This window comes from Mesoplodon bidens (assembly GCF_964165515.1).
Source record: "Mesoplodon bidens genome assembly, chromosome: 7".
Taxonomy (NCBI): Eukaryota; Metazoa; Chordata; class Mammalia; order Artiodactyla; family Ziphiidae; genus Mesoplodon; species Mesoplodon bidens.
This window is the reverse complement of record NC_138164.1, coordinates 20,484,759-20,512,291: the sequence shown is the minus strand read 5'-3', so window position 1 is coordinate 20,512,291 and position 27,533 is coordinate 20,484,759. Positions and strand designations below refer to the sequence as shown.

The window sequence follows — 27,533 nt, the reverse complement described above, 5'->3', positions numbered from 1 at the left end:
TTGAGGAGACAATTATATTTTGTCACTAGAGAAATTTTTGGCTGAGAACAGTTAAATAATGAAGTTTATAACTTAATAAAATTTAATTAGATAACATATATTTTTCACTTTTTCATTATTTGAGGCCCAGATTCCAAAAGAGTATCAAAGAGGAGAAATCTCTTGGTAATACCTCACTTTAATTGGTATTTAGTATTTAAACTTTTTCTTTAACATTAAATATGATGCTCAAATATATATAATAAAAAATTTTCTTAATGACAGTAACCATGCTGAGATTTTTTAAACCATTATCCCTTTCTATTTATTTATTTTTCTCTGTTTACTAGATAATTGTGACCCATTTCATTATAAAAGCTTTTTGTTGGGAAGGGACTACTGGTATGTAGATGCACTCCAGAAATTGTAGGGCAAGAAATTTTCTTCAAAATATGCATGTCTATGAAACTCCATGTTACCTTCCTAAGGAATGTTGAGGAAATTAAAATATACACTTATCTTTTTATCTGGCAGCTTTTACCCAAAGTTACCCAAAATAACTGATAATCCTGTATTCTATCATACTATAGTTGAGGTGGTTTGAGGTGGTTCAATAATGTTCCTACTAGCAAATACAATATTAATCAGTCACTCCTCTAGCAGTCAAAGTTTAGCACTTTTTACCTTCTAGAATATTTCGATATGGGAATAAATAAAATACCACCAAACATAATGAAAATAGCTATCACAAAACCTGCAAACTTTACTGCCTAGAGAAGAAGTTACTCCCTTTCTTCTTAGGCAATAAATTTAATTTTACCTGTCATGTTTAGTAATCTTATTTCCCTTGGGAAGCTTGAGTTCTTCTATGAGTTACAATTAATTCAAATTAGGAAACAAGCTATGGACAGCAAAATAGAAATAGAGAAAGGTAAGAAGTAAACCTTACTGCAGAACTTTAAGAGATAACAGGAAAGGACAGGGCAACCGTAAGGAAAGAAGAAAAAACGTATTAACAGGAGCCTAAGGGAATTAAGTGAGTTGACAGGTTGAGTCCTATTTTCTTGGTTACCTTTTAGGAGTGTTGAACTATTATACCACATACAATAATTGATATAAAAAATTACCCTGAAACAACAACATAAGACCGAATTATGTTCAGAATGCTTTTGGGTAGAATGTGAAGTACATATCAGAGTTTCTTCAGAACTTATTAAAGTTTGGGTGGTTCCCAATTATCTGAAAGTTTTATCTGAGTCCGAATGGCTTATTTCCTAACCAAATGCCAAATACTAATTTTAAAAAATTAGTTCTTTTTGGTTCCATGAAGAAAGTACGCGACTGTTGATTTCTGACTACCCGGTTATTCACCTTCAGATGCATTTCCTTCAAATTGTTAACTTTTGAGTGGTTTGGGTTCCTATCTAGTTATGACAGGGAGAGGCCACATGTTTTGAAGTCAAATTCCTTTAAGGAAGTAAAAATTTAGTGTGATTACTAACATTTGAGTTTTTGCACTTTATTTTTAAAACAAAATTTAATCCAATTGATATCTTTTCATGTAGATGAGTTTTAATTATCTACACTTAGTTTTTTTCCAGAAAGGTATATCTCTATGCTTTGGAACCTATCACTTGCTTTTCTAGAACAATTATATTTCAGTATAAAAGAAACTATCTTTTACTTGGCTGATCATTTGTTTATAGGTACTTTGCAGTGGGATGATAACTAATTGAAACTGCTGAGATTTTATTTCTTCGGTTTTTAAATGGAATAAGGAGTTATAGTTGTACCGAAAGAGAAGTATGTTTTATTAAAGTAACTTTGCAGGGTTATCCTTCATAGCACATTAAAGACACTCCCAAACAATCTGCCACAGTGCCTTTTACATGGTAGATGTTTAGAAATACTTGTTGAATGATGAATGAGTGAGCATTAAATTTAAGCTAGTTATCATCATCACAGGGACCTACAGGTGAAGTCTTAGATGTCATTTTTTTAAAAGATTCTTAACTGGAAATGTTAACCATTGTATACTAATTGTATTTATTTGTGTCTGGGATGCAGGTGGCGATAAAAATAATAGATAAGTCTCAGCTGGATGCAGTGAACCTTGAGAAAATCTACCGAGAAGTACAAATAATGAAAATGTTAGACCACCCTCACATAATCAAACTTTATCAGGTATGACTTAGCTTTACACCTCTCCATGCTTTTCACATTCAATACTCTATTTTACATCATCATTTTTCTCTTTTATGTTAGTTTTTTCAGTCTATAAAAAGATAACTATATGCTTTTATTCATCTGAATACATCCATTTTTCTATATTTAAATTAAAAATTAAGAAATAAAAAACTACTGGCAGCTTAATTTTAAGTTGTCTCTCAGACTGTGAGTTATTTGATTACAAAGTCTGTAGTTGTGCATTTATGATAACATGCTGAAACCTGCTGGGTTTTGGTGGTGGTACCATTAATGAGAATATGGCAGTTTTGCTTACTTAAAAAATATATTGTTTATGTTTTATGAAATATAAAATGCTAAAATAGTATATTACTTAGTGGCATACTTTATAATACCTAGAGCCAAATGTTTATTTTTGGGGGGTTCTTTTATCAGATAAAGTAAATAAGTTATTTTTTTTTAAATTAACTTCAGGGGCTTCCCTGGTGGCACAGTGGTTGGGAGTCTGCCTGCTAGTGCAGGGGACATGGGTTCGAGCCCTGGTCTGGGAGGATCCCACATGCCGCGGAGCAACTGGGCCCGTGAGCCACAACTACTGAGCCTGCGCGTCTGGAGCCTGTGCTCTGCAACAAGAGAGGCCACGACAGTGAGAGGCCCGCGCACCGCAATGAAGAGTGGCCCCCACTTGCCACAACTAGAGATAGCCCTGGCATGGAAATGAAGACCCAACACAGCAAAAATAAATAAATAAGTTAATAAACTCCTACCCCCAACATCTTCTTAAAAAAAAAAAACTTAACTTCATTAAGATACAGTTTTTGTAAAATAAGCTGCACCTCTTTCAAGTGTAAAGCCATGGGGGTTTTTTTGGTGTTTTTTAAAATTTATTTATTTTATTTTTGGCTGCGTTGGGTCTTCACTGCTGCGCGTGAGCTTTCTCTAGCTGTGGTGAGCAGGGACAACTCTTCATTGCGGTGCGCAGGCTTCTCATTGCGGTGGCTTCTCTTGTTGCGGAGCATGGGCTCTAGGTGCACAGACTTCAGTAGTTGTAGCACACGGGCTCAGTAGTTGTGACTCGCGGGCTGTAAAGCTCAGGCTCAGTAGTTGTGGCGCACAGGCTTAGTTGCTCCACGGCATGGGGGATCTTCCCGGACCAGGGCTCGAACCCGTGTCCCCCGCATTGGCAGGTGGATTCTTAACCACTGCACCACCAGGGAAGCCCAAGCCATGTTTTTGTAAAAGGAGAATTTTTCTCAGATTTTTGAAGAGTAATTTATGTTTAAGAGTGATAATGTAATACAAAACCCTTTTTTATGTTTCTATTCATTAATATTTAGAATTTTTTATTGGAAAACTGTTTTTAAGCTAAAATGTTACAGTATGCTAGTCTATGACTTTGATCTCCAAAGTATGATGTGTGTACCTAGTGGTGTGCTGGGCTCAGCCTGTACTTGCTTGTGAGAGCTGACTGTTAAATTTTCAGAAGTTTTGTGAGCCCGTTAACACCATGTTAGTGTCAATAGCTCAAAATCAGCGATGGTAGGAGTATTTTTACACCACAGAAATGGGTTTACAAGTCAGGCTCTTTTTTTTTTTCCTCAGAGAGCTAGTGCTAGTACAGTACTCTGTGCACTCAAATTGGTTAGCACAAGTGTCCCTTGGGGTATAATAAGAAACTATTAGAACTTGTAATTCTGTTTATCTTTTATATTTATCTTCTTGTGTGCCTCGTATAATGTATGTAATATATTTATAAAATGGCACAAGTATGTAATTTGTGTCTCTGTGTGTATATATTCATAAATATATATACATATATGTGTATATATACATTTACCTGCATACATACCTACAGGTATATATTTGGCTAAATGATTTTATCAATAGAGATTTATAATGTAAACCATGTGGAGACCATTGGAGAGCATTACTGTTAGTTGAGAATGAGAGACTATGGTGTGCCACTCAAAACAATTCCTAAAACTGCAGAGGGCCTCTTAGAGCAAAGTTATGTCAGGGTGTTTCTCCCCTTAGGCTTCTTTTTTTTTCCCTAAAGAGGATACTATAAGAAACTAATCACATCCTTAGAAGTCTGATGACCCATGACTCAAACTGAGGTTAAAACTACCATGATTCTTCAACTATACTTCAATTAAAAAACAAAACAAACAAACCAAAAAACTACCATGATTCGCATGATAATTCTGTTTTTATATGAACTCCAATAATCAGTTAAAGTAACTTACTGTTGGACTTGTTTAGACCCAAGTTGTAGGTAGCTCTTAGTTTTCGCACCTGTTTTAGGAATAGTCCTAAACCTAAATGTTAGAGCAAAGTTAGTTTTTAGCCTCTCAGTAGATAGCCGTTAAATATTACATTGTTAGGATGTGCCGGTATGTATGTTCCTTTCTGAATTTAGAAAAACGAATTTAAATAGAAGTGTATAGCAGTGGAGCTATGAAGAAGCTTTTGAACAATGTTTTAAAATAACAGTACTTTGTAAAAATATGAAAGTATAGTAGGAGGACTACCACACTGTGCCAGATTAGCTAGGTTACAGGCCAGATTAACTGAGCTCTATTTTATAAGCTCTACCATATAGCACAGCTAGAAAAGTCAGTGAGGAGATAAAAAGTTGATCTTCAAAATTCCCGTTACCTATATTAGTATTTTTCAAACTTGAATGTGCATTATGGTCACCTGAAGATTTTGTTAAAATGAGAATTCTTTGTCAGTAGGTCTGGGATGGGATCTGAGATTTTGCATTTCTAACGGAAGCCTGGGCAGTGCCGCTGCTCCTGTTGCTGGTCTGTGGACCACATTTGGAAGATGAAGGGTCTAGATTTTTCACAAAAATATTAGCATAAGGATATTGTCAGTCTTGTAAACTTCACCAGCTTCTGAATTATTCATAACTTGATACTTTAATTAGTAGTTTTAATTTAGGTAACTCCATAGAATGTTGCAATCTTTTCCTGTGAGACTAATGTGGAATTATTTATCAATAGGTAATGGAGACCAAAAGCATGTTGTACCTTGTGACAGAATATGCCAAAAATGGAGAAATTTTTGGTAAGCACATTTCTTTCCATTTTTTTTTAAATTTGAAAATGTCAGTAAGCTTTATGAATAGAGTATCTTCTATTAATTCTCCTGCTTGTTTAAAAGTTGCTAACATGAATTAGAAATTTTTAAGCATTCGAATATAATAAAATATCCAGTAAGCTAAAAATATGGAGTATAATTTAGTCTCTTGTATTTATGATATTAAAGCTATTGCTTAATTCTCTCATCTGTGTTAAAGAGATTGGAGAATCAAAGATAGGGGGAAACTTTCAGTCATATTGCAAAGGAGATTTTCTTTCATTTATCTTCCTTTCTACCTTTCTTTCCAGGGTAAAGATAGTCAGATATTTATTGAGCTTGTACTATGTCTCAGACATTGTACTAGGTGTAGGGGATACAGTGGTGACCTAAATAACACAGTCCCTGATATTGTGGATCTTATAGTTTAGTAAGCTGTTAACTTTAGCTATAAGACCTCTGGGAAGTCACTAAACCTCTCTGGGACTCAGTTCCTTTGTCACTAATAAAAAAGTATTTGATTAATTGGTTTCTATGATCCATTCTAACCCTTAAAAAATTATAACTATTTTATTGGTTCTAGCTTTCATCTATTTTATTTTTACTTTATGGAGCAAGAACACTGTAGTAGTCTAAATATTTTTGTTTTTTAACCTAAATTTAGTCCGAAATTGTTTTTTAAACAGCTTTATTGAAGAATTCACATACAGTAAATTGCGCACATATAATGTGTACAATTTAGTAAGTTTTCACACACAGATGTGTGAAACAGACCACCACCACAGAAGTTTCTTTGTGACCCTTTGTAATCTTTCTTGCCCCACCTTACCACCAAGCAAGCACTGATTTGTTTTCTGTCACTATAGATTAGTTTATGTCTTCTACAGTTTTATTATATAAAGGTGCTTATACAGTCTGTACCCTTTCTTTGTCTGGCTTCTTTTTCTCAGTATAATTATTTTATGATTCATCCATTTTGTTGCACGTAATAACATATCATTTCATTTTATTGTAAGTAGTATCCAGTTTTGTAAATATACCCCAAGTTGCTTACCCATTCATGTATGGATAGACATTTGGGTTGGTTTCAGTTTTAGGCTGTTATACATGAATTGCTATGAACATTCATGTACAAGTCTTTAACTTACAGTCTACCTTCAAGTAATATTCACCACTTCACATAGAGTGTAAGAACCTGGCAATAATATACTTCTGTTTAACCCTTCCTCGCCGTTATTTCTTTGCCATGCATTTTATTTATCCCTATTTTATAAAACACAAAATACAGTGTCATTAATTTTGTTTAAAAAGTCAATTATGTTTTAAAGAGATTTCAATATTTTTAAAAATCTTATACATTTACTAGTGGAGTTACCATTGCCACATCTCTGTATGTAGATGCATGTTTTCATCTTCATTCCTTTATGTGGATACATATCTTTATCTGGCATCATTTTTCTTCTGCCCGAAGGACTTTATTTAGCATTTCTTGCAGTGCAGGTCTGTTGGCGATGAAATCTTTCAGCTCTTGTATGTCTAAAATAATCCTTATTTTGTCTATTTTTAAATGATATTCGTACTGGGTATGTAATTCTAGGCTGACTTTTTTTCCTTTCAGTGCTTTAAAGATATTGCTCCACTGTCTTCTCATTTGCATTATTTCTGAAAAGAAATCTGCTGTCATCTTTTTCCTTTATTCTTCTGTATATAATGTGCCTTTTTTTCCTCTGGCTGCTTTCAGGGTTTTCTGTTTACCACTGGTTTTAACAATTTGATTATGATGTGCCTTTGTGTGGTTTTCTTCATGATTCTTATGGTTGGTGTTCACTGAGCTCCTTGAATCTGTGAATGTTAAGTTTCCATCAAATTCAGAAAATTTTCAGGCATTATTTTTCTGGCCTCTTCATCAAAGACTCCAATTGCACATATATTAGGCTGTTTGAAATCCTCCCACTGCTCACTGATTCCAATTTTGAAAATTCTTCTTTCTGTCTGTATTTCATTTTGGATAGTTGCTATTTCTATGTCTTCAAGTTATTTAAACTCTTTAGCTCTTTGTTTCAACTAGAAGCTTCTTAACTGAAGTTTTAATAGAATGGTGTGGGCTTTGAAGCCAAAAAGATCTGGTTTGCAATGCTGGCTACACCATATTAATTGTCTTTCAAGAAATCTTTATCGAAAGCTGACTCTATGTCCCACACTGTTCTCTGTGGGAAGAGTACCACAATGAAGAAAACAGATGAAAATTCCTTTTCTCAGGAACCTTGCCTTTCAGTGTGGGGAGAGAGACAACATGCAAAATAAGTAAACTGTATAGTATACTAGATGGTGGTACATGCTATAGAAATAAAGCAAGGAAGGGGGCATGTGGAGTGGGAGAGTTGATTGCAGTATGAGATGGAGTGGTCAGGGAAGGCCTCGCTGACATTTGAACAGAGACTAGAAAGCACAGCCATATAGATATGGGGAAGAGAGGGTGGCCCAAGGAGAGGGAAGAGTAAATGCAAAGCCCCTGAGGGCAGCGGTGTGCTTGGTGTGTTCAAGGAATAGCAGGGAGTCCAGTGTAGGTGGAGAGAAGCAAGCAAGAGGGAAGAGCAAGAGCTAGCAAGGAGGAATAGTAGGAAGGTCAGGCGAGGTCAGAAAAGTAAATGGGAGGCAGGGGTGGGGCATATTTGGGGGCTTTGTAGACCATGTAAGGACTTTGGCTCTTACCTTGAATAAAATTAGGGAACCATTAGAGACGTGTTTGAGCAAAGAAGTGATTGTATCTAAGCTAACATTTTAAAAGCATCACTGGCTGCTGTGTTGAGAATAGATTGTAGTGAGCAAGGATGGAAACAGGGAGACCAGGTAGGAGACCAGTAGTCCCAAGTGAGAGATGATTATGGCTCAGGCCGGGGTAGCAGTAGTGTACATGGTGCCAAGTGGTCACTCACGGTATGTTTTTTTTTTTTTTTTTTTTTTTTTTTATAAATTTATTTATTTTTATTTTTGGCTGTGTTGTGTCTTCATTGCTGTGTGCGGGCTTTCTCTAGTTGCGGCGAGCGGGAGCTACTCTTCGTTGCAGTGTGCGGGCTTCTCATTGCAGTGGCTTCTCTTGTTATGGAGCACGGGCTCTAGGCATGTGGGCTTCAGCAGTTGTGCCATGAGGGCACAGTAGTTGTGGCTCACGGGCTCTAGAGCACAGGCTCAGTAGTTGTGGCACACGGGTTTAGCTGCTCTGCGGCATGTGGGATCTTCCCGGACCAGGGCTCAAACCCATGTCCCCTGCATTGGCAGGCAGATTCTTAACCACTGCGCCACCAGGAAAACCCTCACGGTATGTTTTGAATGAGTAGAATCAGTAGGATTTCTTGACAGATGGAGACCACCCAAGTAGAGAATATGATTAGGAAAGAGACCAATGTCTGATCCCCGAGGCACTCAAACATTAAAACCTCAGGAAAATAGAAAGAACTAGCAAAGAAGACAGAGAAGAAAACCTAGAGAATGCAGTGTCTTGGAAACCAAATGAAGAAAGTGTTCTCAGGAGGATAGAGCGAACATCTATGTCAGATGCTGCTGTTAGTCAAGAAACATAAAGAATGACAATTGACCATTGTATCTGGCTCTTGGTAAGAGCAGTTTTGGTGGAGTGAGTGAGCCAAAGCTACACTGAAGAGCAGATGAGAGAGGAAAATGGAGAGAGCCAAACAGAAACCTCTTAAAAGGATTTCCACTTCAAAAAGGGAGGGAAAAAAAATGGGAAGGTAGTTGAGGTCAAGGGAAGGATTTTTAAGTCTTTATTCACTGGAATATTTTTTAAAGCTTTGGGCTGTAGTCTTATGAGTAAACTAGATAGAAATGGCTATTATGTGTTAGATGTCATTTCTATGAAAATGGAATATTCTAAGTTGTTACTTCTTGCTAAGACCATTGATGATAAATGTTTGGATCGCATTGTTTTATATAAATTGAAGCATAATTTGGGGATTTTTCATGTAAAATAGCTAGAGTAAATATGAAAGATAAGACAGAGTGAACTGTAGATTCAAGTAGTTACAGGCAAAGCCAGCAAGTTTCTAAGGTGGAGCCCATGAAGACAGTAAAATAGAAGTGGGAAGATGCAGTCCATGGAACATTAATCAAGTAATGAAAAATATGTATAATGTTTTAAGTGAATTCTGAGCCAAAATGTTTTCAGTCTGTTTTAGATGACACAGAACCACAGAAACAATATTCAACTATGTATTAAGAACTATATATTAAGATTTAATGTTCGTGTTTATAATGTTGGAATTACTTTTTACAAATAGACCTTTAGTGCCTCCTCTGTGCGGGAGGGCATTGTGTTCCTTTTTTTTTCCTTAGTTTTGTATTTAGGTGGCCAGCAAGTCATACTCTGTGTTCTTGAAAAATAACTTGAAATTAAATCCTTCTGTTTCCACAGTCATCACCCTTATCTAGGCTTTCATCCCCTCATGTCTCAATTATGAAGACCTCATGTTTTACCACGCCCTATTTCTTTTCCAGTCAAGTACATTTCTGATATATTTCCTGTTTAATCTTTCCCAACTATTATTTTTATTATATTACTACTATGTTCATTAACCTTTACTTACCTTCCTATTATTTATTGGATAAAATTCAGAATCTTCAATCTGCAAATAGGATAACTCCACTAAGTAAATAAATGGATGTGCCCAACTATTCCTTACATAGGTCTACAGATTATCCTTAGGTAAGGACAACCAAATTGCCTCAGTTAATCAGTCTCCCTCCCTCCCTCCCTCCCTCCCTCCCTCCCTCCCTTCCTTCCTTTCTTCCTTTCTTCCTTCCTTCCTCCCTCCCTCCCTCCCTCCCTTCTTCCCTCCCTCCGTTTGTTTCTTTTTTTCCTTTCCATTTTTCTTTGTATCTTTCTATCTTGCAAGTTTTTATTTTTACAAAAGTTAAACATGCACTACGGTAAGAAGTCAAATAATTCTGCAAGATTTGTTACCGAAAAACACCTGTTTCCCATCCTCTTCCCCCACCCCCATTTCCCTTTCTCAGAGGCAACCACTTGTACTTCTTTCATCTGATTAATTTAGATTTACCTCCATTTTCCTAAGTAATATGCTTATATTGCAGCTTCTGGCTTTTTCCGTTTAAGGCACAATCTTTTGATAGCTTTTGAATTATTTCCCTACTGCTATAAGTAAGAAGCATATGTTAGAGAGGTGTGTAGGAGCAGTTGTGGAAGACCTTGAGTGTTTGGATAAAGGGTTAGGATTATTTTTCAGAGTGGACATCTGTGAGCCAGAAGATGGTGAAGAGCCAAAAGGGGATGATATGTGTAAGGACTTTTGTAGGAAGATAAGTCCAGCAGGGGTGTGTAGTCTGAATTCGAGGAGAGGAAGGAGCCTATTTAGGGGACTGTTTTTTTTGTTTTGTTTTTTGGTTTTTTGGGTTTTTTTGCGGTACGTGGGCCTCTCACTGTTGTAGCCTCTCCCACTGCGGAGCACAGTCTCCGGACGCACAGGCCCAGCGGCCATGGCTCACGGGCCCAGCCGCTCCACGGCATGTGGGATCTTCCCGGACCGGGGCACGAACCCGTGTCCCCTGCATCGGCAGGCGGACTCTCAACCACTGTGCCACCAGGGAAGCCCTAGGGGACTGTTTATATTGTCTAGAGGTAAGAGGCTGAATGCGTAGATTAAGATGTCAGTTGTTAGATTCATGAGAAAAGATTTTAGGCAAAAGGCATTTCCAAAATAACAACAAGCCATATTTATTGAGTACTCCCTTTTTGTTGGGTACTATTTAAAACACTTTACATAATTTATTGAAACCTCACAAAAACCTTGTAAGATAGGCACTGAAAGATTCCGTAATTTGTCCAAAGTCACACAGCAAATAAGTGGGAGAGTTTAAATTTGAACCATGCAATTCCAGAGCCTGTACATTAATAATTACCTATCTGCCATCTCTCAAGAGTTCTTATTGACTGTCAAGAGGAAAACATCGAGAGTTAGGATTTAAAGCAAATGTGATTGAAGAATATTTGTGATGTGGTTGACAGCAATAGAGAGGCCTCGTTCCCAACTAAAAAATTACAAATTAGATTTTAGATGTACTGTCAGAAATGACCTCAGGACATTTAGTTTGATGTGAGCTGCTGGCAGTTGAAGATAGAAACAAATAACCTTCAAAAGAACTTAAATTCAACACTAAAAAGACAAACAACCCAATTTAACCACGTGCAAAAGACTGGAACCAAACACTTCACAAAAGAAGATATATAAATGGCCAATAAGCACATGAAAAATTACTAAATGCTATTAGTCATCAGAGGAATGCAAATTGAAAGCTACAGTGAGGTAACATTACATGTCAACTAGAATGGTTAAAATTTAAAAGATTATATGAAATGTTCGGAGGATAGAAAGCAGCTAGTATTCTCATTCATTGCTGGTGGGAGTGTAACATGGTGCAGCCACTTGGGAGAGCTATTTTTCACTTTTTTACAAAGTCAAGCTTATATCTATCCTGTTACTGAGCAATTCAGTTCCTAGGTACCTACTCAAGAAAAATGAAAACAAATATTCATCAAATGACTTGTACAAGAATATTCCTAGCAACCTTTTTCACAAGCAGGAACAACCCAAATGTCCATCTTCAGGAAAATGTATCCAAAACAAATCGTGGTATAGCACAAATTGTGGTATAGCAATACAGGAAGATGACACAGCAATAAAAAGGAATAAACTACTTATACATGCAGCAACATAAACAAGTTGCTAGAACAAGCAACAATAATAATGTTACAAGGGACTTTCCTGGTGGCTCAGTGGTTGAGAATCCATCTGCCAGTGCATGGGACGGGTTCAAGCCCTGGTCCGGGAAGATCCCACATGCTGCGGAGCAACTAAGCCCGTGCACCACAACTACTGAGCCTGCACTCTAGAGCCCACGAGCCACAACTACTGAGCCCATGAGCCACAACTACTGAGCCCGCATGCCACACTGCTGAAGCCTGTGCACCTAGAGCCCGTGCTCCGCAACAAGAGAAGCCAACGCAATGAGAAGCCCACACACCGCAGTGAAGAGTAGCCCCCATTCGCCACAACTAGAGAAAGCCCGCACGCAGCAATGAAGACCCAACGCAGCCAAAAATAAAAATAAATAAATAAGTAAAAAAAATAATAATAATGTTACAAGAAGCTGAAAAGTGGTTGTCTCTTTTCACTCTTTCTGAGGAGAGGGGAAAATTGACTGCAAAGGGATAAGAGGGAACTGTCTTGAGTGATGGAGCCGTTTATTTTTGTTTTGAGTGGTGGTTATACAGAGTATGCCATTATCAGAACTCATCTAAGTAACCACCTAAGAATTTGCATTTTATTGTATGTAATTTATGCCTCAGTAAATCCTTTTCTCTCAAAAAAGGGGAGTTTAGTAATAGAGGTATAGATTTGACAATTATCTGTGTAGAAGTATGAGTGAAGCTATAATTAATAATGAGACCTCAGAGAGAAGGCAGCTAAGAAGTGAGTTTTGTTTATGCCTTCATTTAGGAGGCAGGTGGGTAAAGTGGAATTGGTAAAGTAGAAGGATATCTTGGGAAGTAAGGATAGTTTCTGGCCTGATTAGACAAGCGAGGGTTTAGAATGAAGAGGGGTGTGTTTGGTCACTATGAGATCATCAATGCTTTGAAGAGAGTACTTTTCAATAAATTGGGAGGTAAAGCCAAATTTCAAGAAGTTATGTACATATGGATCGTGAGAAAAGGGAGAAAGGTATTATAAAATTATTTTGAGTTTTTTAAGGTAGAAAGAAGGAGAGAAGGAAAGAATTGAGGGATAATTGGGTATTGTATCATGCTTTTTTTGTGGTGTTGGTCTTAGTGTTTGAAGAAGCTAGAAAAGAAAAGAATATAGGCAGGAAAGAAGACACAGTTGGTGAAACAAGGGTAAACAAGAGACAGTGGGATCAAGAGCACAGAGGGAATGGTTAGCTTAGAGGAGAGGAATTCCTTCTCTGAGAAAGTGTGCATGGGTGCAGTTACAGTGAGAATTAGAGCTTGTGCTAAGGATATGGCTACAGAGGTACTTAGGGGGAAATAGAAGGAAGATGAATTTGTTAACATAGAATAGATTTAATTCATTCTGTAATGTAGCAGATGAGACATCAGGGAAAGAGCAATACATTAGACACTGTAGTATGGGGAAAGGTTTAGAGCAGCTGGCGGTGTTCATATGACAGTCAAGGGATGAATAAAAGCATCAATGATTAGCTTTGTGGGAGGGAGTTCATGGTAGACTCATAGTGAGCAGTGCTTTCCAACCCAGGAGGGGAAAGAGTAGACAATATGAATGACCCAGGTTGGAGAATGGAATGGTACAGGACAAATGCATGTAGGACTTGAGCAGTGTTGAAGTGGGTGACCATGAGATCCAAGTTGAGGAGGGAGATAAGTGAAACAGCAAAGGGGTCTCATGAGCTGAGAACAGAACAGTGGAGCGACTGAAGGTTAAGAGGGTGAAGTACTTTTGGAAAAAACATTCGTTATCAAAAAAATAAAAACTCTAACCTTGAGTCTGTACATAACTTCCCAGCAGCCACTTTCAAGTTCTCTTCTGCTTCTGGCACTGATTGCCCTAACTGCGCCCTGCTAATTCAGGAAAGGCCGTAGGTCTTTGCACTCTCCTCATCTGTTCCTTCTTTGCATAGAGAGAGGTTTCCTGTGCCATCTGGTTTTCTTGCTTCATCTGACTAGGTTTAGGCCAAAAAAGTGATTTTGGTGGCATGCTGAGAATGCATCTACAGTGCATGATTCATGCATTATGAGGCTATGGTGTTTATGCCCTTTATTTTTGTTTGGTTAATTAGATTGCACCTCATTCCATAAATGGCTGAAGTAGCTTTAAGTGAAAATAATACAAAAACAATAATTTTAAAATATAAACAAGAATAAAGAACTGAATCAGAAAACACATGTAAGAGTAGAAAACAGCCACGGGAGGTGGGGGAAGTGAACACAAATATGCAGGCAGTAAGGGCCTAAGCGCTTCAGGTTTGGCTCTAAGCTTTCTGGCTGTCAAAATGAAAAGAAGATATAGTCATTTACAGAATTTTATCTAAAAGAAAGAAAGGTACCTATTCTTCAAAGAAAGGAAAACTTTTCTTGGTAGTAAATTCTATAATAAATTTTTCCTTTGGGGTTACTTATGAGAGGTACTAAGTAAGCCATATTTTTAAAACAAAAATCCAATTAAAACTGTTAAAACTTTTCAGAGGCTTCATTGTTTTTGGAATAAAGTCCAGGAATCTTAACAAGGCTAACAAGGATGATTACACTGTACACATCTGAGGCTTAAAAACAATAACAGTAAAGACTATCATTCCTTGAACATCTGTCAAGTGCTAGGCATTGTGCTAAGTCCTATACATTTACTGTGCCACTTCGTCCTCTCAAAAATCTTATAAGGTAGGGGCTAGTAATATCTCCATATTGCAATAGTGGAAACTGAGGAACAGGTTAAACCAGTTGCCAGGTCGCAGAGCACGCAAGCAAATAAGCGACTTAACCAAGGCCTGAAGCCGTAGTCTGTCTTCAGAGCCTAAGTTGTGAATGACTCTACTGTACTAACTGGTTATATGCCTTCTTAAAGTTTTTTGAACTTAACAAGCTTCTTCTGTCAGTGACATCACACATTACTCTTTCTTCTGCCGGCAGGATTCTCTGCCCTCCCCTATCCCCTTAAGCATGTCAATTAATTGAATCTTGAAGGATATAATTGATTTAATCATAATTAATTAAATTATCATTAAAACTAAAGACAGGCAAAGCATGTAACAGTTTTGTCCACAATGGTGTATATAACTGTTCTTGATAGAGCTTCTTGAGTTGCTTTGGTCCCATATTCCTTCCTTATCTTTAATGGAAGTAGGAAGCATTTAAGCCCCTGTCTTCAGTACTTTGGAAACTGGCTAGTGGAGTTACCAAATCTAATGACCAAATCTAATCTAATGCCCACAAAACCCATAACTATTCAGATCTTCATTTTGATTCTCAAAATAGAATGCATGAATTTCTGATTCCAGATCTGTGCTCTGGTTGATCTGGAGCCCTAGAACGCTCTTTGCGCTCTACATGTTCAAGTCTTGCCTTTTTTAAAGGCCTGGTTGAAGTTCTGTCTCTTCAGTAAAGTCTTTCTCAATGAACTCTATCCACATTGATTTCCTCTTTTTTTTATTTTTTTATTTTTTTTACAACTTTATTGGAGTATAATTGCTTCACAATGGTGCGTTAGTTTCTGCTTTATAACGAAGTGAATCAGTTATACATATACATCTGTTCCCATATCCCTTCCCTCTTGCGTCTCCCTCCCCGCCACCCTCCCTGTCCCACCCCTCCAGGCGGTCACAAAGCACTGAGCTGATCTCCCTGTGCTATGCGGCTGCTTCCCACTAGCTATCTACCTTACGTTTGGTAGTGTATATATGTCCATGCCTCTCTCTTGCTTTGTCACAGCTGACTTTTCCCCCTCCCCATATCCTCAAGTCCATTCTCAAGTAGGTCTGTGTCTTTATTCCTGTTTTACCCCTAGGTTCTTCATGACATTTTTTTTTAATTCCATATATATGTGTTAGCATACGGTATTTGTCTTTCTCTTTCTAACTTAGTTCACTCTGTAGTGATTTCCTCTTTTGAAAGCGTTTAATTCTCTTTCCTGCACAACTCACTTTAGAATTTGTTTACATACTGCCTTTCATTGTTATTTAAGGTCTTCTTGTGTATCTTTTTTATCTCTACTAGATTGTAAGCTTCTGCTGAGGACTTAGCACAATACACAGCATTTTATAAACACTTGTTGAATGAATGGTGTAATAGTCTACTTTGGCCTTATACACCTTGTTTACTCGGTGAAGACAACAGGAGAACACTGCCAGGTGAAGTAGTCTGAAGGTACTTCTTTGTTCAGATTTTGAAAGAAGTTTTCCGTCAGACTACTCTTCAGGAGATAAACATGAATGAGGAAATACTAACTGAATCAAGGGAGAAAATTGGCTTCCTCTAGTGTACTGAGCAGTTTTTGAGTACTTACTGGTAGTTACCACCCTACAGTTATATTCTTTCTTCCAACTCCCACACCTCCCTAAAATAACCTTTTTGGAGTATAAGGATAAATAAGAGCATATACATTTAGTCTGAGTAATTTTTGTTTTCCATTTCTTTTCTTTTTTTGCGGTACGCGGGCCTCTCTCTCACTGCTGTGGCCTCTCCCGTTGCGGAGCACAGGCTCCGGATGCGCAGGCTCAGCGGCCATGGCTCATAGGCCCAGCCGCTCCACGGCATGTGGGATCTTCCCGGACCGGGGCACAAACCCGTGTCCCCTGCATGGGCAGGCGGACTCTCAACCACTGTGCCACCAGGGAAGCCCTGTTTTCCATTTCTTATATAGCAGTTGGTGCTCATCTCTGAAGGTTATTATTTTCTTAATCTAGCAGCATGGAGTATGTACTGGCAAATGAATTTGCTAAAAAGAGCCTAGAGTTAGTTATAAATATAAAGTTTTGACTCAAATTTTCCTTTGGAATCAAAGGTGTGATTAATGAAAGTTATTCAAGCTTCCTACATTCTTTAGAGCTCTTTCTCATGTTTGTCCATATGGTCACACACAGAAAATGGTGCAAAATCTTAGGGTGGTCACCTTGTCCGACCGTTTCGGCACTGTTCAAACAATTAAACTGGCAGTCAGCAGATTCCGGCCTGGTAATTAAATTACCCAAGGCCTTTGTTTTCAGATTTCTGCTCCTTGATATTCTGTGTCTTTCCAGGCCAAGCATGTGCCTGAGGTTTATTGATTCATTTCCTGTCTTTCCCTTTCAGTGGTAACGTATTAGGATGCTGGCTCTGGTGACTGAAAAAGGGCTTTGTTTTAGCCAAAATACCTTTAGACACTTGGTTACTCAGAGAAGCTAAGTGACAATTTTTGCGGCCTTTAGTTACTATCTTAACAGCATAAAGGTAATGTTAGAAAAGTCGTTCATTTGCCTTTCATTATAAGTTTAAATAAACTTTGAAGATTTTACTCACTTTATAACACCAGTATGACTCTAACTTAAGTTTTAATTCTTTGGGTTTTAAAATTATTAACCAGGGTTCCAGGTGCGGTAGTGCTTAAATCTGTCCTCACTTCTCCAATTTCTTCCATCAGTGCTTTACTTTTGACCTTCATCATTTCTCACTTTAATTACTTCAGCAGCCTAAGGTCTCTTTGGCTCCAGATCTGTACCTCTTCTAATCCGTCTTCCATGTTGCCGTCAAAATGATCTTTCTAAAATGCAGATCTGATCCTTGTCAGTTTTCTGCTTAAAATATTTCTCTTGTTCCTCATTGCCTTTAGTGTATAAAATCAGGATTTCATATAGAATTGATGTAATAATGTAGCCCCTATCTACCTTCCCAATGACATCCCCGTCACATGTTTTATGAGCTTAATTAACTGAACATAATCTATTGTGCAGATGTATTGGCAAATATTGCTCTCACACGCCTGAGGATGGTAGATGTGAATGTAGAAAGATATTAAATTGGTGTATACTTCAGAAGGGGTATGCAAATGTTGAGTTCACACAGATAAAATTAGCCTGTCCTTGGATGTAAAATTTAGGATATTTCCTTTTGAATTTTTATTAGACACTTGTAACAGTTACTTTATGTAATTGGATTACTTGTAAATTTTTCTAGTTAACTTTTAGGGACTGCTAACTGCATGAAAGAGCCACCATGATTCATGATCCAAAAAGTTGCTGTTGGTCTCCCCTCATCTTTTTAAAATTCGGTCAGACATTAAAAGAAAAATCCCAAGTGAGGTCTGTGTGCTAGTCCTACATCTCACTTCTAATATAAGCATCGTGGGGTGAGCCATATAACATTTCTGAACCTCAGTGTCTTCTAGAAATGAGGGAATTGTTTAAGTTCATTAAGTACTATGTGTTTGATAGTATGCCTAGTGTGGGGGATTGAAAAGAAAAAAAGAAATAAGTGACTCGACTACTGTACTAGAAGAGTTCATGGTCAGTTTTCTAGGTCTAAAGAGCTGATGTCTACAAATCTTAAGAAACAGTTTTCAGAACATTTGATGAATGAAATGGATTTGTCAGAAATGATTAACTAAATTGTTTTTAAGCTTCACATGTTTGGAAATATAAGCATCACAGGCCTTAATTGAATAGACTAGTTTCTGAAAAGCAGTCCAGTTTTCCTGTTAACTTCTGTATTAATTTCAGCTATCTCCTGCTGATTATTGGCAGCTTGCCTTTAGTTATGGTTCAAAGCTGACATTGTGTTCTGTGAGCAGTGAGCTTCTCCCATGTCTGGCAGCTATAGCTGCAGCTAGGCTACAGTGAAGGGAGAGGGAGAAGCATCAGCTATTCTGCTCCTGGGCATAACCATACCTAGCCGAATTCTGTTAATGTGAGGCTTTTGGCAGTCTGTGTTTTCTGTGTCTTTAAGCATAAATTTCTATTAAGAGAACCATTGTATTTAGGAATTTCAGTAAGGTTGAATTAATTCAGAGAAAGCTATTTCTTTGTTTGTGAAAGGGGAGAACCAGAGGTAGAATTTATCTGCTGATTAAGGTGGTAAGAGAGATAGATTTCCTATTTAGGGTAAATGGGGAAACCATAGTCCACATAGGGAATGATCTATTCTTCCCCTTTGGGAGAATATTCTTCTTTCAGAAAAAGGTCTCTGAAAGAGACCACTGAGACCTTATACATCTGAAAATGCCTGCATTTTATCCTCATACATGAATAGATAGTCTTATTGTGCTGTTGCTCCATGTCTACTTTTGAAATTTTATTTTTTTATTTCTGTCACAGGAATACATTGTTTAGAGAGGGTCTGTTGTATATCAGATACAGTTCTAGGTGCTCAGAACACATTAATAAACATATAGTCCTTTCCCTCTTAGACCTTATATTTTAGTGAGAGTGTTTTAGGTTGGGCGGATTAAAAGAAAATGTACTATGTCACTGTTTCAGAGAAGGTAAGAAGGCTAGGAAAACCAGGATGGGGATGAAGATTTGTTCCTTTATAAAAGGTGGTCGAGGAAAGCCTCTCTGATACATATTTGAGCAGAAACCTGAAGAAAGGGTATATAGGAGTAAATTTTTTGAAACCTTACATGCCTTGAGATCTTGCATGTCATCCATAATATTTAATAGTTTGTCTTGGAATCGAATTTTAAGTTGGAAATACTTTCCCTTCAGAGTAATGAGGACATTGTCCCATTATCTTGTAGTTTCCAGGATTGCTTTTGAAAAGCTTTGAGTGATCCAGTTCCTGATGCTTTGTTGAGAATTATTGGTTTTTGTCTGTGAGTTTGTACGATCTTCTCTTTGTCCCCGGTCTTCTGAAATTCCACAATGATACACCTTAGTGTAGGTCTGTTTTGCTTCACAGTGTTGGGCTATTGGTGGGCCCTTTTAATCTGGAAACTCATGTACTTTGGTTCTAGAAAATTGCCTTGAATTACTTAGTTGATGGTTTCCTTCCCTAATTTTCTTTTTCTTCTCTCTCACGAATGCCTATAATTCAGATATTGACCCTCCTGGACTGGCCCTTGAATTTTCTTTTCTTTTTTATTCTCCTGTTATCCATGTTTTTGTCTTTCTGCTCTGCTTTCTGGGGGATTTTATAAAAGTTTTCTTCCAACTTTTCTTTGGCTATCATATTTTTAATATCTAAGTTTATTTCTTTCCCTGATTGTTCCCTTTAAAGGAACACCTGGGCTTCCCTGGTGGCGCAGTGGTTGAGAGTCCACCTGCCGATGCAGGGGACACGGGTTCGTGCCCCGGTCCGGGAAAATCCCACATGCTACGGAGCGGCTGGGCCCGTGAGCCTTGGCCTCTGGGCCTGTGCGTCCGGAGCCTGTGCCCCGCGGCGGGAGAGGCCACGGCAGTGGGAGGCCCGCGTACCGCAAAAAAAAAAGGAACGCCTGTTTCTTATTTGATGATTTTACAATTTCTTAGCTGAGAACAACAATAATTTTGCTGTATTTTCTTCTCCTTTTTTCCTCCAATTTGATTTTTTTCTGTGGTTGTGTATGTTTTGGTTTATGTGTTTTATGTTAGGAGGTTTTTTTAGATGATTACTAGATGTATTTGGTTGTCAATTCCTGGCAAGAACGAGGAACTAAGAAGCTGACTGGAAACTAAGCCAGTGGATGGGATTTGTCAGCTGTGAGTTTAACTATAGGAGTGATCTGACTGTGTTCTTTTATTAGAGATACCCAGTGTTTGTATATTCATTCTTGAGTTGACAAGAAGATTCTTCCAGTCTTCTACCAAGAGGGTAAAAGCTTGGTTACCTCATGGGTAAGGAAGACTGAGGCATGTCAGTATCCAGTATGCATATGTTTATGTAATCCTCTTGTTTTCAGTGGTATCCCTGTCCTCAGCTGTGCCTAGGATCCTTAGTTTAGGAACCCTCTGTTTTAGTCTCTCAAGAGACTAAGCCTCCAGATTTCTACTGGAGTAGAAGTCAGGGCACACACCCAATTACATAGAATGAGGGATGAGATTTGGAGATTGAATTGCTTCTTAAAACGTCTCCAACTGATCACCCTTAGTTTAGCTTCACTCACACCAACTTTCAGAGCTCCTTGTGCCATCAGTTCCTGAGTTTTGGGGGAATTCTTCTGGGTCAATTGTACTGATTCAAGGTATTTTCCATTGCTGACACTTCAGGTTTCTCAAGTCAATTGAGGTTTGTATTTCAACACTGAAGCTTTTTGTTTCCAAGTTCTACAATTGGTTCTTTTTCCCATTTCCTATTTTTTTTTCTTAGATGTGATTTATTCCCTTATGTCTGGGAAGATAGTAAACATATATACTTATCTCTAGATGTTCCTTTTTTTCTCATCACTGTGTTTTCCTTTAAATACTTGAACATAATTAAAATAACCCTTTTATTGTTATTTTTGATAATTCCATCATTTATATCATATCTGGGTCTGTTTCTATTGTCTGTTTTTCTCCTGGCTATAGGTTACATTTTCCTGCTTTTTGTTATGTCTAGTGCTTTTTTTTTATTGGATGCCAGACATGGTGAACTTTACATTGTCAAGTCTTTGGATTTTGTCATCTTTTCTTAAAGAGTGTTGAGATTTGGTAGGCAGTTAAGTTACTTATAGTTCCTTTTGATCCTTTCAGGTTTTGTTAGGGTAGGTGTTAAAGTATAACCTTTACACTAGAAACAATTTAGCCTCACTACTAAGGTCTCTACTTGAGTGCCTTGAATGATCAGTGAGAACTCTCCACTTTGGCTGGTGGAAATTTGAGTGATCTCAGCCCTATGTGAGCTCTGGGAACTATGTAGCTCACGGCACCCCAGTCATTCCTTGCCCAACCTTGTAGAATTTGATCTTGTACACACATATCATAGAATTTAGCAAAGACTTAATGGCACCCCATGCAGATTTGTGAACTTTTTTTTTTTTCCTGCGTCACTCCCTCCTCTCCAGAACTTAGTCCCACATCTTCCAGAAACCTGAGACTTCTTGAATTCTCATTTCTGTCTCCTGTACGCCGCAAGACACCCGTGCTCTGCTTGGGATTTCTGTCCCTGCTCTGAAGTTCAGAGTGTGCCTCCACACAGAAAGTCAGGAGATCGTAGGCCTCACCTTGTTTGTTTCCCCTCTCTTAGGAATCATAGGCCTGTGTTGCCTTTTGTCCAGTGTCTAAACACTGTTTTTTATTGGATGCCAGACATTGTGAACTTTACATTGTTAAGTCTTTGGATTTTGTCATCTTTTCTTAAAAGTTGTTTTATATATTTTGGGCAGTTTTCTAGTTGTTTTAAATAAAGGGTACATCTGGTTCCTGGTACTATATTATGGCTAGAAGTGGAAGTCAACCTACTTATTTTAAAATCCTATTCCGATTATATTTTTAACTCTTTCTTTAGGTGTGTTTGTTGATTGAGCTTGTTTTCTGTTTTAAATGAGATTTATATTCCTCATGCATTTGCTCATCCTTTGATTGCATATGTAATTTTATAATTGAAATTCCTTGTTAGGCTCTTTTCTGCCTCTGTTTATGCAGCTTGCTTGGGAAGAGGGCTAAAACCTGCCATTGGAGTTTTCACTCAGTTTTCAGTGAGAGTAAAGGAGTGAGTAGAAATATTTCTGGGCTAGATATCCTGGTGGCTGATCTATTGGGAATGAATGTTTCCTTTTCTTTCTAGGTATCACCAGTCTCCTAGGACACTGCCCTGTCTCTCTAAGATCTTATACACAGTACTCCCTCCTGGGGTCATATACCCTCTGTCACTGCCAGGAGTGTTATGCAGGGGATGAATACAGGCTGATTTGAGTTGGCTGCACCCACTGTGGTATTCCAGCTAATAATGCCGTTGATTACCCCTTGGTCCTCTTCTGTTCCTATATTCCGCCTTTGGGCATGGAGCACTGATAGTTCTGTGGCCATTTTGTATCTGTATTACCTTTGAAGATCCATATTGATCTTACCCTTGATTTTTCTCTTTAGTTTGATTTAGTCTGTTGTAAATCACAGAATATCCCCAGCTTCTAGCTCTTCAATTCCTTTTGTTCTCAGGTGACAACTAATTAATTTTCGGTCATTTCTAGGATTCGATGTAGGAGGGGAAAACTGGCTAGTTCTCAGTCTATCTTGAAGCACGCAAACTAATCTCTTTTGGTCCTGTGTTCAGTCGTTTTTAATAGATTTGCTTTTCATTAAATATCAGGATTTTTAAAAAATATCTAGCTTCACTACTGGCAAAGTAAACGATAAGTATTATAAAATTTTCTCTTTGCTTCATTATCCCATTATGGGTCATTTATTTGGCTCTTGATTCAAGAAATAATTATCAGGTTTCTTACCTAGGTATTTGAGGGGGAGGGTACTGTCTAAAGAGAGAATTAAAGATACAGCTATGCAAGAATATGATATGTGATAAATGCTATTAGAAAGTACAAGAAAAGTTCTGAAGAAAGTCAGGAAAAAACAGACAATCATAACAAGCAGAGATCATTTGCAGGGTGAAGAATTAACAAACTCAGTGACAATATAGCATCTGGGAAAGGTTTATCAGTGACCAACCGCATGGCCAAGTCTACTTGCTTCTTTTTAGTCCTCTTTCTTTGTCTTCACTGCAGCAATTCGACACGCAGTAAGCACTCTCTTTTTCTTGGAAATTCTTTTCTGTGACAGGTTTCTTTTCCTGCTTAAGACTTGTCTACCTGTCTCATTTTTCCATCCCCCAAGAGAAGGAATTCTGTACATTCTCTCACTGTGAGCTCCTCTATTCTGAAGGCTTCAGTGCCTCTAGGAAGATGATTCTCAAATTTTTGACCTGAGCCTTTGCGTTAGCCTGACCTCCAGATCCTAACTTTCTACCTTGATATCTGGAGAATAAATTATAAAACTGAGCATATTCTCTTCTAAGTAAGCTCTACCTGTGTCCAAAAGTCTGTCACCAGTTTGACCATTCTTATCACCACTGAATGTCTTTGACTCAGTCTTCTTCTTTATGTTATTATCTCCTTAGTTGCCTAGTCTTACAAATTTTTTCTTTAAAATATTTTTCATTTCTGCTCTTTATATTTTCTATTACCTTAACCCTCATTTCATCTCTCATTAATTCACCTCCAGCTCATGATTAGCATTCTAAGTGCTCTCTCGCCTCTAGTATTCCCTTACCAATCTATCCTATGCACAGGTGCCAGTTTAATCTAAAACTAATTCATTCTCATTCTCATGGTTTTGTCTGTTGTAAAGTACCATTATCAGTTTATGTATCTTCTACTCCACTCTGAGTTTCTTGAGGGCAGGATCAATATCTGTTCATCTTCTGTATCCTCAGCACCTCGTAAAGTGCCTTACACATAATAGGCACTCAGTAGTTGAATGAATGAGGTAGGGCTTGTTTCGATTTTAAGGTATATTAACGTTTTAAAGTAGAGAGTAGTCAGGCAATCATTAAAAAGGTATGAATCGATTTTATTTTTCAATAACAACTTTTTGATAATAGCAAAAAATCTTTGAATATTGATTTTACTGATTCATGAAAAGTAGGCAGTACCTTGAGAGCCAAAAATAATAATAATAATAACCAATTGGCATTATAGTAAGACAACATATTTAACACCTACCAGTGTCAAAGAAATGTAGAAAATCCTATTTTCCATTAAGGAACTGAGAAAAAGGGAAGCATTTTTCCTAACATATTAGCCACATGGCATATATCTCACGCTTTAGGTGACTGCTCTCAGGACTTCTGCTGTTGAGAGCAGTATTATTATCATTGATTTTGGAAAATTCAGATTTGCTTGGAATGAGAAAAGCTCTGCTACCCGTTAGTTTCACCTGTTAGTTTATTTCACCTGTTAGTTTATATTCTAAACGTACAATATGTCTCATGCTGCATCAAGTAAAGGAATCTGAAGAAAAGGAAAACTAAAAGACTCAGAAACTGTTGTGGGAAGGTTTTGCTTCTCCATGGTTTGAGGAATTTGATTTACAAATCTAATACTGTCAATACATTCTTGACTAACATACTTAAAAGCTTTCTGGACCTCTATTATTTATTTTAATTGGAATATGTGGTTACAAAAAATCAGAAAACCATAAAAGCCATTTCCATTTTTTGTTCTATCCAATCATTCTTCATTTACATGTTTTCCTTTTCTTTAAATTGAAGTATACTGGGAATTCCCTGGCGGTCCAGTGGTTAGGACTCAGTGCTTTCACTGCCGGGGCCTGGGTTTGATCACTGGTCAGGGAACTAAGATCCTGCAAGCCGCGGGGTGCAGCCAAAAAAAATTAAAATAAAAATTGAATTATAATTTATGTACAATAAAGTACACATATCTTAAGTTTATAGCTTGATGAATTTTCTACTTATGATTCCTCTTAGGTACACATCTCCTAGGACAGGAGAGAGAACATTTCCATTACCCTAGAAAGCTCCCTCATGTTCCCTCCCAATCAGTGTCCTCAGAAAGTAACCATTAGCCTGATCTGTGTCACCATAGATTAGTTTTGCCTGTTTTTGAATTTCAGATAAATGGAATAATACTCTTTTATGTCTACTTCTTTTATTGAACCTATGTCTGTGAGATTCATCCATGTTATTATATGTATCAGTAGTTCATTCTTTTCAGTTTACTTTTTTTCACAAGAATAATACATTTTTTGAAGAAATTTTGGAAAATATGTAAAAGGTAGGGGTAGAAGTGGGGAGAAGAGAGAAAAAGACCCAAGACAGGTATTACTAAGTTTTGGTTTATTTCCTTCAACTTTTATTCTCTGTATATGCACATAGTTTTCAGTAGTTAGAATCATGTTATTTAAGTTATTATGTATCCATTTTTTATTACATAACATACAAATATTTTTATTGCATAACATATAAGTCTCTGAGCAAGGCCAGTTGTCCTTCTGTTTAGCCCAGGCTGAAGTTACTAACAGGCTAGAATTTTCACTTATTCATTTAGTAATTCAACACATATTTGTTCAGCCTCTGTTGTGTGTTGAGTGCTCTTCCAGTCTCTGTTCTAGGTACTAGGAGTAGAGCAGTGGACAAGACAGGCCAAGTCCCTGCTCTTCTGGAGGTTACACTCTACACTGGGGGAAGATGAATATTAAACAAGTAAAAGTAAACAAGAAATTTTCAGATAGCAATAAGTGCTATGAAGATAACACATAGATATGAAGCTACAGGAACTCTCATATACTCTTGGTAGTATGTCAATTATTAAGTAAAGTAAAATATAAATATACCTTGTGACCCAGAAATTTTGGGGGGGTTCTTTTTTTTTAATTGAAGTATAGTTGATTTACAAAATTGTGTTAGTTTCAGGTGTACAGCACTGTGATTCAGTATTTTTGCAGATTATATTTCATTATAGATTATTATAAGATAATGGATATAATACCCTGTGCTGTACAATATATCCTTGTTGCTTATCTATTTTATGTATAATAGCTTGTATCTGTTAATCCCATACCCCTAACTTGTCCCTCACCCCTGTCCTCTCCCATTGGGTAACCACAAGTTCATTTTCTATATCTGTGAGTCTGTTTCTATTTACGTATACATTCATTTGTATTATTTTTTTTAGATTCCACATATAAGTGATATCATATAGTGTTTATCTTTGTCTGACTTATTTCACTAAACGTAATATTCTCTTGGCCCATCCACATTGCTGCAGATGGCAGTAGTTTGCTCTTTCTATGGCTGAGTAATATTCCATTTTGTGTATCTGTGTGTGTGTGTGTGTGTGTGTGCACGTGTGCGAACGCCACATCTTCTTAATCCAGTCGTCTGTTGATGGGTGCTTGGGTTGCTTTCATGTCTTGGCTGTTGTAAATAGTGCTGCTGTGAACATTTGGGGCAGAAATTTCATTCTATTTCATGTACATATAGACAAGAATGCACCTAAAAGTATGTTCATAACAGTATTGTTTTAATAGTCCCAAACTGGAAGCACCAAAATGTCCACCAACAGTAGGATGGATAAATACATTGTAGTATATTTATACAACAGAATACTATACAGCAATAAAAACCAATGTACTACACTCTGTGAATGATTCTTAAAAACATGTTATTGTGGGAAAAAAACAGACACAGAAGAACACATTCTATTTATATAAAACCCCAAAATATGTAAAAAGTAAGCTATATTGTTTGAGGATACATACTGAGATAGTAAAAGAACATTTTTTAAAGAAAAGAAATGATTGCCATAAAAGTCAGAATAGGGTTAGCTCTGGGGAGAAAGAGGAAGTTGTGACTAGGAAGGGGAACGTGTGGGGGAGGTGCTTCTGGCATGCTGGAAATGTTTTGTTGCTTGACCTTAGTGGTGCTCATATAGGTATTTATAATAATTCATTAAACTACATGTTTATGTTAAGCGCGTTTCCATTTGTGTTTTAGATTTCAAGCAAAGAGTATAGTTTGTATGTGTGTTTGTGTGATTTGACAGCTTTGTTAAGGTATAATTGACATACAGTAAATCGTACATTTAAACTATCCAACTGGAAAAATCTGGGCATATGTATTAACCCATGAAACCATCACCACAATCAAGATAATGAACGGGTCCCCCACCCCCTCAGCGCTTCCTCATATCCCTTTGTAATCCTTCCCTCTCACCTGTTCCTCCTCCTAACCCCCTACCCCCAGGCAACCACTGATTTGCTTTCTGTCACTATAGATTAGCCTTCTAGAATTTGATATAAATGGAATCATGTATGCACACACACACACTCTCTCATTTTTG

General features: G+C 37.4%; 1 protein-coding gene across 3 annotated transcripts in view; it reads left to right on the top strand.

The window, feature by feature from the left end:
• Positions 1–27,533, top strand: part of SIK2 (salt inducible kinase 2) — a 130,134-nt gene that overhangs the window by 10,049 nt on the left and 92,552 nt on the right. For all 3 annotated transcript variants that reach the window (XM_081239223.1, XM_081239224.1, XM_081239222.1), the window contains exons 2-3: positions 2,047–2,163; positions 5,175–5,238. In XM_081239223.1, the coding sequence (XP_081095349.1) occupies positions 2,047–2,163; positions 5,175–5,238 (181 nt within the window). The remainder of the gene's footprint in view (positions 1–2,046; positions 2,164–5,174; positions 5,239–27,533) is intronic.